The 15,555-nt window shown below is 37.4% G+C and overlaps 1 protein-coding gene across 1 annotated transcript in view; it reads right to left on the reverse strand.

Moving 5' to 3' along the window:
- RAB2A (RAB2A, member RAS oncogene family) overlaps positions 1 to 15,555 on the reverse strand; it is a 92,883-nt gene that overhangs the window by 32,057 nt on the left and 45,271 nt on the right. The window contains exon 5 of the mRNA XM_007939477.2: positions 10,955 to 11,066. Within this exon, the coding sequence (XP_007937668.2) occupies positions 10,955 to 11,066 (112 nt within the window). The remainder of the gene's footprint in view (positions 1 to 10,954; positions 11,067 to 15,555) is intronic.

Consider the following 15,555-nt stretch of genomic DNA (forward strand, 5'->3'; position numbering starts at 1 on the left):
AGCAGATACACTCTTCAGAGGGAACAATCATGGCAGAAAGAAGGGCTGTTTATGCACAGGGAGACAACTCAGGGGGCAGGAGTGCATGGAGGGATGGACACAGCAAAGAGGTAACTAACTCTAAGGAGGAAATGGGTGGGGAGCTGTTGCACTGGGGTAAACTGTAGTCAATGTCATGAGGCAAAGTGTGTATGAACTGCTGTATGGAAAGTGAACTTGCTCTGTAAATTTTCACCCAAATCACACACATACACACACACAAAAGAATTGTCGAACCACTGCTCTCTGGCCTCCATAGTTTCTTATGAGGAAGAACACGGTGTCAGGATTGGAGGAAGACTTGTTAACATCCTGCAATGTGCAGATGATACAACCTTGTTTGCTGAAAATGAAGATGACTTGCAGTACTTAGTGGTGAAGATCAAAGACTACAGACTTCAGTATGGATTGCACCTCAACATAAAGAAAACAAAAATCCTCACAACTGGACCAATTAGCAACATCACAATAAATAAAGAAAAGATTAAAGTTGTCAAGGAATACATTTTACTTGGATCCACAATCAACGCCACTGGAAGCAGCAGTCAAGAAATCACATGACATACTGCACTGGGCAAATCTGCTGCAGAAGACCTCTTTAAAATGTTTAAGAGCAAGATCGCTTCAAAAACTAAGGTGCACCTGACCCAAGCCATGGTATTTTCAATAGCCTCACGTGCATGTTAAAGCTGGACAGCAAATAAGGAAAACGAAAGAATTGATGCATTTAAACTGTGGTGTTGGCAAATACTGAAAATACCATGGACTGCCACAAATCTGTCCTGGAAGAAGTAGAGCTGGAACACTCCTGACAAGTGATAATAGCCAGACTTCTCTCCCATACTTTGGTCATGTTGTCAGAAGGGACCAATCCCTGGAGAAGAATATCATACTTGGTAAAGTGGAGAGTCAGTGAAAAAGGGGAAGACCCTAACAGAATGACACAATGGCTGCAACAATGGGCTCAAGCATAGAAAGATTGTGAGGATGGTGCAGGACCAGACAGTATTTTGTTCTACTGTATACAGTCACTATGAGTTGCAAGCAACTCAATGATACCTGACAACAGCAGCAACATCATTTCCAAGGAGAAATTAGCACTTTAATTATATTGAGGATCCCTTATATGTGATGATTTGCTTTTCTCTTGCTGCTTTCAAGATTTTCTATGGTTTGTGAGTTTGATTATAATGTGTCTTGGTGTAGAATTCTTTGGATATACATTTAAGATTTCATTGAGTTTCTGTGATTCATAGATTCCTGGTAACTTTGGAGATCAGATTTTCCCCTTCTCCAGGGTTTGCTATTTTTATGTGTGTGCCTTGTCTGTTTTTTTTTAAAATTAACTGTTATTGTCTGGTTAGTGATTTCTCTAACTATTTTTGTAAAAACTGCCTTGCTGGATGTGTGTGGACACAAAGACATCTCAGTTTTTTAGCTTGTGTTCAGCAAGTGTTTTGACAGGTATTTCCTTGAATGCAAGAGGAAAACAAAATAAACAAAAAATCCTTGCCTGTCTTTGCAATTGGGTCTGTGCCAGAACCCTCCTCCAACACATAGCCAGGCCTACACTGGGCCTGGGGATAGGCACAATTTGAAAGCACAGGGTCTTCTTAGGTAACTTCTGAGCATGTGTTTTGCCTTGGGCATGCATGTGGCTTTCTCAATTTCCCCATATTCATGGTACTTCTCAAAGACTTAATCTCTGAAAGAAACTCTCTCACTGCAGTTTTTAGGTGTTTGCTGTATGCCTTAATAGCATTCTTTAGACCCAGGCACCTATAGTTGGTTACAGTCTTAGGCTGTTTCCTGCTGCCCTTGAGCCCTATGTAAGCTCTCACAAACCAAAACCAAACTCACTGCTATAAAGTCAATTCAGACTCACAGCGAACTCCATTAGGTTTCGGAGGCAATGAATCTTTATAGAAATAGATTGCTCCATCTTCCTTCTGAGGAGCAGCTGGTAAGTGTGAATCACCAACCTTCTGGTTAGCAGTTAAATACCTTAGGCATTTTATCACCAGAGCTCCTTATGTGAGCTCTAAGATACACCAAATCAAGACAAGCACCTTGCTTCAGTCCTTTAGGCAGCCCTCAGTCAGGTTAGAACAGATGCACACAGTAATTTACAAATAGTCTGTTCTGCTCTCTTTAGAGGCAAAGACTAGGTTCTTTCTCTGCTGCTGTCATTTTAAGATAGCCAGGCTGAGCCATGGAAGAGGTGGGGTGTAAGTAAGTAGAAACCCAAAGCTTTCAAACTGTTATGTATTGTATTTACTTGATTCAGTATTCACTTAGTTGTTATAACCCTCAGGCTGATTTCCAGAGCTCTGACCATGCCGGTTCTGTCAGTTTCTGGGTTTCCTTGTGTTTGTGTGTGTATGTGTATTTTCTTTCGGTATTTTTGTGGGGAGGAGATAGGAAAATGCAGCTGCTCACTCTGTCATCTTGCTTCAAACTCTACATTAAATTCTGTGGATTATCTTTTCATTCTCTTAACAGGGTATTTCACAGAGCAAAAGTTTTAAATTTTGATAAAGGCTAATTTGTTAATTTTCCACTTAGTATTGTGCTTTTGGTAACAAGTTGTGCCTAGCCCCAGATTCTCAAGATTTTTCTCCCAGTTATTTTCCTAATAGCTTTACATTAAAGTCCACAGTCCATTTTGAATTACTGTTTTTTTTATGCAAGTAACACCTGTGTCATATGGTTTTAACCTCCTTTGGGCATGAGTTTCCTATGTATGCTAATGCAAATGCAAAAAAAAAAATAAAAACACTGTAATTATTATTGCATAAGAAGCAAGACTCAGGATGAGGTTCCTTTTTTTTGCCTATGGATCTGCAATAGCCCCAGCATCATTTGTTGAATAGGCTCTTTTCCTCCACTGATCTGCTTTTGCACCTTTGTTAAAAACCAGTTGAGCATGTTTGTGTTGGTTTATTTGGTCCTCCGATGTGTTTCATTTATTTAATGCTTTTAAATTCATTCACTGGCATTTATGATTTTCAGAATATATATCCTGTACTTTTTTTTTTTTTAAGATTTACACCAAAGGATTTCATTTTCTTTTCGTGATTATAATTTTATTTTTAATTTTGGTGTCCATGTGTTCGATGTTAATATACAGAAATACAATAGATTTTTGTATGCTTACCTTGTCTCTGGGAGCTCTGGTAGCATAGTGCCTAAGGCATTTGACTGCTAACCAGAAGGCTGGCAGTTCAAACCCACCAGCCACTCCTCAGAAGGAAGATGGGGCAATCTACTTCTGTAGTGATACTGCCTCGGAAACCCAAGGAGGGATCGATATGAGTCTGGTCTGATTCGACAGCACATAACAACCACCACCACCTTGTCTCTTGAAAACTAACTAAACTCATTCATTTCTATGAATTTTTTTTTTTTTTAACTCCTTGAGATTTTCTAGTCATTTATCTGCTTTTATTGACTTACAACATTGGCTAGAACTTTAACTACTAAGCTTAATAAAAACAATGAGAGTTTTGTCGTCCTTGCCTTGCTTCTAATCTGAGGAGGAAAACATTTAAGTCTTTTACTACTAAAAACACAGTTAGCCATAGGTTTATGTATTTGTTTTTTTAACCTGTACTTGCAAAATATATATAAATACATGTGCATATACAGATATATGTATGTAAATATGCCAATTCAGTAAGTTTTACATCTAGACACATTACATTTAATGTGCCGTGCAACGATTACCACTATCCTTTTACAAATTAATTCACCATTAATAGAAACCCAGTGTCCACTAAGCAGCTGAATGCTTTAACCACTGCACCACCAAGAGCTCTTTCCAATTAATCGCTGTTGTTATTGTTGTTAGGTGCTGTAGAGTCATCTCCAACTCATAATGACCCTATGCACAACAGAATGAAATACTGGCCGGTGGTGCACTATCCTCACAACCTTTGCTATACCTGAGCCCATCACTGAAGCCACTGTGTCAATCCATCTTGTTGAGGGTCTTCCTCTTTTTCACTGACCCTCCACTCTACCAAGTGTGGTATCCTTTTCCAGGCAATGGTCCTTTCTGACAGCATGACTTAAGTAGGTGAGACAAAGTCTGGCCAGTCTCATGTCCAAGAAGCATTCTGGCTACATTTCTTCCAGGACAGATTTGTTCATTCTTCTCGCAGTCCATACTTAGTGGATACTGAGTTCTTTATACATTTTGGGTATTAAACCATTGTTTGATTTTTGGTTCCCAGATGTAGGTTTTTTGAGATGCTCTTTAAAAAGTTGAAAAGTCCTCAATTCTGATTTTTCTGAGATTTTAATCATGAGTAATTGTTCAATTTCTGTCAAATGCTTTTTCTGCATCAAATTATATGACTGTGGTTTTTCTTCTTTGGCCTGTTAAAAGGGTGAATTACATTGGTTAAAAATTTAACCAGCCTTTTATCCCTGGAATAAACCCCATTTGTTCATGATGCACATATATCTTATATATGTACATATATATGAATTTATGTTCATATATTTATAAGGGTTTTTTTTTTTAATAGTCTTATAATATTAGCTTCATAAAATGAATCAAGAAGTGTTCTGTTCCCTCCTTTCTATTATCTAGAAGAGATGGTGTAGAATTGGTGTTAATTCTTTAAGTGTTTGCTAATATTCTCAAATGAAACATCTTGGCATAAAGATTTTTTTTGGGAGTTTTAAAATTATCATTCAATTTCCTTAGCAGTATAGTTATTCAGATTATTTTATACCAGGTGGGATGTATTAGTTTGGTGTGTTTTTTGAGGAATTGGTCCATCTTATCTAAGTTAACAAACTATTTCTGTAAATTTGCTCACAGTATTCTCATTATCATTTTCATGTCTGTAGGGTATGTAGTGATATGCTCTCCTTTTTGGCCTGGTACTGGTAATTTAGACTTCTCTGTTTCTTTGTCAGTCTTGTTAGTGATTTGTCAATTTCACTGATCTTTAAAAAAAGAAAAAATTCTTCATTTCAATTATTTTCTCTATTTTTCTTCTGTTTTCAATTTCATTGATTTTTTGCTCTTATATTTAATTTTGCTTTAGGTTCTTGAAGTAGGAAGCTATGATTACTGATTTGAGTTTATTTTTCTTCTAATGTATATATTTGATGCTATAAATATTCCTTCCACACAGCTTTAGCTTTAAAGTTGTATCCCACCAATTTTGATTTTTTCATTCAGTTCAACACATTTTTTTTCTCTAGTTCTCATGTCTTTAAGATTCTCCTGTTATCTGTTACTGATTTCTAGTTTACTTTCACTGTGATCAGAGAACATGCAGCATATGATTTTAATACTTTCAAATCTATCGAGGTTTGTTTCATACACCCTGATGTAGTCCATTTTGATGTACATTGTATTTAACAGAATGTGTATTCTGCTGTTGTGAAGTAAGATTTTACTGGTTGATGATGATGGATTATTCGATATCCTTACTGATTTTTTTGGTCTAGCTGTTCTCTGAATTGTTAAGAGGTAAGTGTTGAAGACTCCAAATATAATTATGGATTTCTCTATTTCTCCTTTCAGTTCTATTTAGTTTTTGCTCCACATATTTTATGTTGTTGTTGTTATGTGCCATTGAGTCGGACCCAATTCATAGTGACCCCTCCCTTGGGTTTCCGAGGCAGTATCACTAGTTTTGAAGTGCTGTCAAATGTTCCTAAGCACAAGAAACCTGTGATATGCCTTACAGAAAAAACATGGGTTAGATGAGCTTCATTTAGGCATGAGTTACAATACTGTTCTCTGTGAGTTCAATGTTAATAAATCAACAATATATATTAACTATTAGTTGCTGTTGAGTTGATTCTGGCTCATGGTGACTCATGTGCAGAGTAGTCCCGATTTAACCTTTCTGAAGCAGATGGTCAGGCCTGTCTTCTGAGGAGACAATGGGTAGGTTCAAACTGACACCCCTTCAGCTAGTACAAAGTATCTTTAAACAAAAACATACATAAAAACAAAGTATGTACTGCTTCACTGATGAAAATGTGGCCAGAGGCTTGCAGGAACCTTATCTGTAATTCCCCTAAGAACAATGGTTCAGTATTTGCTAATTCAGTGTTTGTGGCAACTTTATACAACTATCGTGAATAATGAGCTTCAACAAATAATTTAGAAGATTCAAAAGGAGAAATATATCCATTGTATTTAATCATATTTTTGTTTCCTGTTCTTTTTCTTTCTTTCTGATGTTCCAAGATTCTTTCTTTTATTATTTCTGTTGTTAGATAACTTTCTTTAGTCATTCTTTATTTAAAAGAATTTAAAAGGCCAGTTATTGACAAATTCTTAGTTTTCCTTTATGTGATAATATCTTGACTTCTCTTTCATTACTAAAAGATACTTTCCTGCATATAGGATTCTGTGTTGACAGTTCTTTTCTTTCAGCGCTTGAAAAATGTTGAAAAGTTTCCTTATTTCCATGGTTCTTGCTAAAAAAATCTGTTGTCCTTCAAACTGTTTTTCCCCTAAACGTAAGGTCTGTTGTTCCTTGTTCTTTGAAAATCCTTTGTCTTTGTCTTTAGCTTTCAGAGGCTTGATTATGGTATGTTGTGGTGTGGATTTCCTTGGGTTTATCTTTTTTGTGTTCACTCAGTTTCTTTAATATTTTGCCAAATTTGGGGTGTTTTCAGTCATTACTTTTTTGAGTATTCTATTAGAATCAAAGTACTCTTCTTTCTCCTTTCCTTCTGAAACTCTGATGACACAAATGTTATAACTTTTGTTTTAGTCTAGCAGGCGCGTGAGGTGCTGTTCATTCCTGCCTTCCCTCAATCTATTTCCTCTCTGTCTTTCAGACTGGGTAGTTTCTATTGTTGTATCACTCAGTTCACTAATTTTCTGTTGTTTCCATTCTGCTATTGAGTTCATCCACTAAATTTTTCAATTTCAAGTTATTATTTTTCTTAGTTCTAAAATTCTCATTTGGTTCTTCTCTTTTATCTTTGTGTATTTGCTTGTTGTTGTTGTTAAGTGCCGTCGAGTCGTTTCCAACTCATAGCGACCCTATGCACAGCAGAACAAAACACTGCCCGATTCTGCGCCAGCCCCACAATCCATGCTATACTCGAGCCCATCATTGCAGCCACCGTATCAATCCATCTCATTGAAGGCCTCCCCCTCTTTTGTCAACCCTCCACCCTACCAAGCATGACATCCTTCTCCAGGGAATGGTCCCTCCTGACAACATGACCAAAATAGGTGAGACGAAATCTGGCCATTCTTGCTTCCAAGGAGCATTCTGGCTGCACTTCCTCCAGGACAGATCTGTTAGTTCTTTTAGCAGTCCATGGTATTTTCAGCATTCTTCTCCAGCACCACAACTCAAAAGCATCAACTCTTCTTTGGTCTTCCTTATTCATTGTCCAGCTCTCACATGCATACAAGGCGACTGGAAATATCATGGCTTGTGTCAGGCGCACCCTAGTCCTCAAGGAGATATCCTTGCTCCTCAGCACTTGAAACAGTTCCTTCGCAGTTGACTTTCCCAATGCTACACGTCGTCTAATGTCCTGACTGCTGCTTTCATTGGCATCGATTGTAGAACCAAGCAATGTGAATTCCTTGACAACCTCATTCTCTCCATTTATTGCAATGCTTATTTGCTTAGTCTATGTATTTGCTTAGTCTATTTTTTTCCATTGCTTTCAAGAATGCCCATAATTGCTCAGTGAAGAATTTTTATGACTGCTGCTTTAAAATCGCTCAGATAATTCTTAACATCTCTGTCATTTCACTGTCAGCATCTACTAATTATCTTTTTTTCATTCAGTTTAAAATCTTCCTGGTTCTAGGTATGATGAGTCATTTTCTATAGAAACCTGGGCATTTGGGAGACTGTAAGACTCCAGATATTATTTAAACTTCCATTTTAGTTGGTGTCCTCTAATATCACTCCAAAATGGGAAAGGCAGGGTGCTATTTCACTACTGCAAGGCAGATATACAAGACCAATTTTTCACTTGGCTTCTGGTGACATCTGATATGGGAGCCTCCTCATTAATTCTGGGTGGGTATGAGTGAACCTTGTTACAGACTGGCAATAGTGGAAGTCTGGGCCACTTACTTGGCCTTTGCTGGTGAAGGTAGGGGCATGTCACAGTTTTGTCTCTGGTATTTAGTTATCATACAGTAGACTTTTTATAAAAGCTGTCTTGTGAAGTTGCCCCCTTCCTGATCCTTAGGCTAGAGTGAGCTTTTCTTGAGGCATTTTTGTGCTTGTTGACCTGAGTTGCCAGGTTCTCCAACACCACATCTGGGATGTATGAGGCAAAAGGGAAATCCAGGGCACTCACGCAGTGTCACTCCTCAGGTACTAAGGTTACTAGCCAGTCTTCTTTTTCTTCTCCACTTACTAGAGTCATCTTATGCTTGTTTTATATGTATTGTTCTGGGTTTAGCTGTACTTAGCAGGATGAATAGAGAAAATTATGTCTACTTCACCTTTTCAGAAGCAGAAGTCTCTTGATTATTACTATTTTTTATATTCAATCAGTTCCTAAGTCATGTTAAGAGAGCAAGCTCTTCATTTCACCCTTTTCTGTAGCACTGAACAATTCTTCACAGTCTCAAAATACTTTATCACTAAACATTTTCATGTTTTCTGTAATATCTACTGGAATATTACATTATGTAATGCTGGTCTGTAAATGCTTTAAAATTGAAATCATGTCCAATTATTTCTTAAAATTCTTAGCTTTTGAGAAGAAATTAATTTACACTGTTTAGTAAATTTCAAGGCACCCTGGTGGCATAGTGGTTAAAGCATTCGCTTTCTAACCAAAAGGTCAGTGGCTTGAACCCCGCAACCAATGTCCAGGAAAAAGATGAGTCAATCTGCTTCTGTAAAGATTTATAGCCCTGGAATCTGTATGGGGAAGTTCTACTCTGTCTTACAGGGTTGCTATGAGTTGGAACAGACTTGATGGCAGTGGGTTTGCTTTGGGTGAAGTAGTATGTTGTTCTCTCATAAGCATAAGAAATTTCTGCTAGGTCGAATTTTATCATTATTTTATTAACCATAGATATAAAACTTTTAAAATAAGTGCTTGCCAAAGCATTAATGAAATAGTCTGATATTTTATTCCTATGTTCAGCCCAAAGGAAACAGTGATTTGCTACTTAAAAATGAACACCTATTGGTACTTGTAAAGAAAAATTAACATAAAGGCATTAAAAGTAGCCCTACTGGTTCCAAAACTAAAAATCTAGAATTGCTCTAAAATAGCTGATCCTTGTCATCTGACTTCCTACTATGGCTCTTCATTAAAATATATATACAATTTTTATTTTATGAGCCTCAAAAACAATAACAAAATAAAAAAATCAAGAAGGTTATGTTTCAGATGTCTTGAAGCCCTCCCCAACAAAATGTCACCACTTAATATTTCAAATACAATATAAATTTTAACAAAGGGACAGAAAAGATTTCTTTTTGGGTTTTTGGTGTAACCTTAACTGTTAACTCCTGTACATTATCAAGTTTTAATTATTGCCAACAACAGATAAAGCATTAGTTAGTGCCTATACAAAATGCATTAACAACTAACACAGAGCACCTCATCAAGTAACCACCAGTTGCCCTTGAGTTGATTTTGATTCATGGTGATCCCATGTGTGTCAGATCAGAACTCTGTGTTCCACAGCGTTCTGAATGGCAGATTTTTGAGAAGTAGGTAACAAGGTCTTTCTTCTGAGGTGCCTCTGGGTAGACTCAATTCTCCACTGTCTCAGTTAATAGACAAGTGTGGTAACCATTTGCACCACCAACCGATGTCATCAATTACAGATAAGTATAACAACTGATGTAAGAATTACTCATTGAAATTACCAATGCCAGAGAATTACTGAAGCCAACTTCTGAATTCAGGAGGTATTTAGAAGAGCTCCAAGTATCATTCTTAGTAAGAACCATTGACTGTTTAAGCATAATGCTAGCTGTTACCAAAGACTCCACTGTCTGCCATCCTTACAACGACGGAATTCTTCAATAGTCTTCTACTGAACCTCTTTCTACGTCTAAGGAACTCTTGTGATGTAGCAGGTAAGGTAGCATTTGGCTGTTAACCAGAAGGTCAGTGGTCCAAACCCACTAGTTGTTCTACCGGAAGATGACGAGGCAATCTACTTCCATAAAGATTTATAAATTTGGAAACCTAATGGAGGTCACTATGACTCAGAATCGACTTGATGGCAGTGGGTTTTTGCTTTGGTTTCTCCATCTGCTCTTAGATCCTTACTCAGAAGGTGGAAACTTTATCACTTCGGGCAAACTACTTATATTCTCAGCCTCATTTCTTATTTTCATAGAGCTGCGTATGGTAAATTTTCCTTAGTGATCTAAAGAGGATTACCCGTCTAACTACCTATCCATAGTATATAACCAACATATCCAAACACATATAGCATAAAAGAACACAGATGTACAGAAAACTTCTGGTAGTTCAGGTTGAGTAATAGAAATAATTAGATAATGCAAATTTCATCTATTAAAGAAAGAATTTCCATGCTTTGTGTAATGTTATATAGTAATAATACTTTTCCTATTTAAACAGAAGTAAATAGAAATAGCCACAAATGTTTGATATCTTGAAATATTTCTAAATATCACTAGTGCTGTTTTTCTCTTCTTATGCAACAACAAAAAAGATTTTAGAGAAAATGTATACAAATATGTGTCAATGCACTGGAGAAGAGAATATAATTTTAGAGTCTCATATAAGATGAATGTTATTAAGGCATTTCAAAACAAAGAAATTTATGTATCTTCTTCTACTTGATGGTAATCAAAGACATGAGTTTATGGAGGAAATACCAATAAATAAATGTGAAGATACATAAAACATTTCCACAAAGTAAAAAGATGATAAATATTTAAAATGGACTCTTACTTACTTCTTCTACATTGGAAGCAGTCTTAGCAGAAGTTTCCATGAAGATAAGTCCATGTTCTCGAGCGAACGCTTCACCTTCCTCTTTTTTTACTTCTCTTCTAGATTCTAAATCACTAAATATGGGAAAGAAAGGGTCATTTTATTATCAAACATGATAGAAGCATTTGTGAAAAATGCACCACAGGATTCAAAGTTGTACTAATCATTCTTTCAATAAATTTTTTTAAACAAGTTTTATTGTTAAAAATTTATGTAATATTTGCTATTTCAACCATTTTTATGTGTATAATTTAGTGACATTAATTATGTTCACCATCACCACTTGCATTTCTAAACTCTCAATTTTTAACATATAATAATTAACTGCATTATTCTGGATATTACGGAGCTTGAAGTATTTGGAGCATAGGACTTATTGTCAATAAATTAACAATCCAGCAGAACAAAGATTCTAAGTCCCAGTCCTAGAACACTAGAATTAAGAAAAACTTGAAATCCTACTCCAACATCCCCTTATTGCCTTTGAGCATACTGGGTTTTTAGAGAAGTGTATCACTTTGCTCAAAATAACAATTTATAAGTGAGAGAGCAAGACTAGGCTAGTCTCATACTTCAGGCAGAATGACCAAGTTTCTGAGAATATGATTAAAGAGTAAGCCACAGAATTTGATTAAAAAATAAGCTCTCAGATGTTTAGGTTGGGACTTTGGGCAGAACACAGGGGGCACTGGGGCTGTGACCATCAGAGCAGGCATCACTGGGCACCCATGGGGAAGAATGGGCTCAGTCAGAAACTGGCCAAGGTGGAGTAGTGGCAGGAAAAGGGGTGGGTGGCTCTACTAGCCAGGAGAGGCAATAAAACAAAAAACCAAACCCACAGCCATCAAGTCAATTCCGACTCCTAGCAATCCCCACTGGGTTTCCAAGGCAGTAAATCTTTATGAAGTAGATTGCCCCATCCTCCTTTCAGCAGAGCAGCTGGAGGTTTTGAACTGCCAAACTTCTGGTTAGCAGTCAAAGGCCTTAGGCACTGCGCCACCAGAGCTTCTTAGGAAAAGGCAGATAGTATGTCTATAATAAGCAACAGAGCAGGTCATTATCAGCCACTGTTGTTTCTCCAAACTGGAATGGCTGTGAGTGACGCTGGTGACTGTGCTGTATTTTTCACTGTTAATATATTTAAAAATATTTTACAGTTTATAAAACGTGATCTAAGTGTTAAATGGTGGAACTATTGCTAATACACCTCTCCTAAAAATCTGAAGGAGCTCTGGTAGTTTAGTGCCTAAGGCACTTGACTGCTAACCAGAAAGCTGTCGGTTCAAACCCACCAGACACTCTTCGGAAGGAAGGTTGGGCAATCTACTTCCATAGTGATATTGCCTCGGAAACCCAAGGAGGGGTCGCTATGAGTCAAGTTTGACTTGACGGCACATAACAACAATAAAAATCTGAATGTCGGGGAAAAAAGTCTGATATAAAATATTACGAAGGCAACTGCAAGGGTATGTCATACGCTGTTAATTTCCATGACCAAACCAAACTCACTGCCACTGAGTTGATTCTGACTCACAGCGACCCCTTTCAGGTTTCCAAGACAATAAATCTTTATGGAAGTAGACTGCCCCATCTCCTTTCCACGGAACGGCTGGTAGGTTTGAACCATCAACCTTCTCGTTAACCAGTCTGATTACCAATGCCTTAGGCACTACGCCACCAGAGCTCCTCAGTGGTGAGATGAGTATTTGAAAAGCAGCATAAAGTAGGTAAACTTAAGTTGCAAATATTACAGCCTAATTGGGCAAGGATAATTTATCCAACTATTAACTGACGACCTCCCACGTGCCAAACTCTTTTCTGGATCTGGGGGTAGATTAATGACCAAAATAGGTAAAAACCCACCCTGCCTTCATGGGGGGTGACATTCTAGTAGGAATAAAAAAAAAAAAAACACAACGGGAGAAGAGAGGAAAACTAGCAACAGGGATGTAGTAATATGCTCATGGAAATCAGCTTCCTTATTTGACAATCATTCTTAAGAAAAAGTTAGTTTTGAATTACACACAATTTCCAAGAAAACTTTTAACTGCCTTTCATCTCATTTATGCATAAATTGTATTTTATTTAACATCTCATTTGATGCATAAATTGTATTTTATGTAAGCAATTCTTTATTTTTTGGACATTTTATTTCTAGTTTTTTACTACCAATATTTCATCTAGATGATGTTTGCATTTGCAAATCTTATGGCAAAGAGGATTTGATTTAAGGATGTGGACTTTTAATAGACTGTTTTAAAAAAATGGAACTAGCTCTCATAGCACAGTGGTTATGCTTAACGGCTAATCAAAAGGTCAGCAGTTCAAACCCACTCACTAGCCATCTGTGGAGTAAGATGTGCAGCCTGCTTCTGTAAAGATTAACAGCCTTAAAAATCCTATAGGGCAGCTCTATTCTGTCCTAAGGGTTGCTATGAGTCAGAATTGACTGGATGACAATAGGACTAGTTGGGTTTAGCAGTTTAATATAGTCATGATCTTTTTTTCACTAGCAGCTCAGACTGAGCTTCACTCTTCTTTACTTTCTTTGGTCATTTCCTCAGTTTTCCAAGCATAGAATCATATTGTTGTCTTGGATTGTTTACCCCCTGTAAACCCTATTTAAGTTGTTCTCACTATTTAAGTATCTCAACTGTTCCTGAACTATTTTATTTGTTATGCATTGAATTCTGTCCTCTCAAAAATAAGTGGTGGAACTCTTAACAATAGGAAACTAGACACTATTTATTTATGCCCCTTGTTTGGGTTCTGTGCTATAATCATATGCCTTAAAGACTTTCATTTTAGACTTCCTATTTTTGTGTAGGGAGCTCTGGTAGCATAGTGCCTAAGGCACTTGACTGCTAACCAGAAGGCTGGCGGTTCAAACCCACCAGCCACTCCTCGGAAGGAAGGTTGGGCAATCCTACTTCCGTAGTGATACTGCCTTGGAAACCCAAGGAGGGATCGCTATGAGTAGGAGACGACTCGACGGCAAACAACAACAGCAGCAACAATTTTTGTGTAACTGATTTAAAATTTAAATCATGCTGACCAGGTCACTGCCCTTCTCCAATACTTTCACTGGCTCCCTACCGCTTAATGCATCTCATTAAAAAAATCAATGACTCTGTTTCCATGTATACCTCAATTTACATCATCTAGTAACAATCACCTTGCTTATCTCCCTGTTCTTTCACATTCATTTTTATTATTTTACCACCATCTAATAGCTCTGGTAGCATAGTGTCTAAGGCACTTGACTGCTAACCAGAAGGCTGGCGGTTGAAACACACCAGCCACCCCTCGGAAGGAAGATGGGGCAATCTACTTCCGTAGTGACACTGCTTCGGAAACCCAAGGAGGGGTCGCTACGAGTCGGTCCGACTCGACGGCACATAACGACAACAATATCTCTGCATTAAAAAAAAAATGACTGTTTCACAACCACCTTTCAATTCAATGGAAAATTTAAATAAAAACAAGCTAGCAAAATCAGTTGCTGCTGAGTGGATTCCAACTCTATTAAAAGCTCCATATCTGCTACTGGGGTAGAGCCCAATACCCACTTTCGATAGAATAGCTTCTATTCTAAACATTTTTCTGAAGACTGGAATCTGTGGGTAAAAATTTTGCCCTTTAAATTGAATCTGCAAATAATGACAAAAAGCTGGTATGTTGATGAAACAGTGACAACATTATGCGCAGAAACTGAATATCTGAAAACATGTATTTTTTTTAAAAAATATACACAGAATATACACAGCAAAACATACTACTAATTTAATCATTTCTACAAATACATTTCAGTGACACTGATTACATTATTTGAGGTGCAACCACAGTCTCACCCTCTTCTCAGTTGTTCCTCCCTAATTATAATTAACATAAACTCACTGACCTCTAAAGTTCCTATCTAATCTTTTGAGCTGCTGTTGATCCCACATAGGTAGTTCTTAAAAGACCATAATGCTCAAAGTAGACATTTTTACTAGTGAAGCTAAGTCATTATTTGGGTTTAAAAAGCTCTGGCGGTGCAGTGCTTAAATGCTTAAAGCATTTGGCTGCTAACCAAAAGGTCAGAGGTTCATATCCAGTAGGCACACCCTACAGAAGAAAGATGAGGCAGTCTGCACATTGTGTAAAGACTTGTTATTGTTGTTTTTGTTACATGCCATCAAGTTGGCCCTGACTCATAGCAACCCCTCCTTGGGGTTCTGAGGCAGTATCACTACGGAAGTAGATTGCCCAACTTTCCTTCCGAGGAGTGGCTGGTGGGTTTGAACCACCAGCTTTCTGGTTAGCTTTAAGCACTATGCTACTGGAGCCTCGGAAACCCCATGAGGGAGTTCTACTCTCCTACAGGGTTTCTGAGTTGGAATCTACTCTATGGCATTGGAGTTTATTGTTTGGTTTTAACAAAATTTCAGGGGATATTTCTGGTTTAAAGATTATCTCAGGGCAATAGTTTCAGGGGTTCACCCAACCTCCATGGCTCCAGGAAATCTAGAGTCTGAAAACATGCTTTTTGAGGTTTTCTTTTTCCAATTTTTTTTTTTTTTT

The sequence above is a fragment of the Orycteropus afer genome, unplaced genomic scaffold (genome assembly GCF_000298275.1).
Source record: "Orycteropus afer afer isolate SDZICR_OR568_19922 unplaced genomic scaffold, OryAfe1.0 scaffold00060, whole genome shotgun sequence".
In the NCBI taxonomy this organism is placed as follows: Eukaryota; Metazoa; Chordata; class Mammalia; order Tubulidentata; family Orycteropodidae; genus Orycteropus; species Orycteropus afer.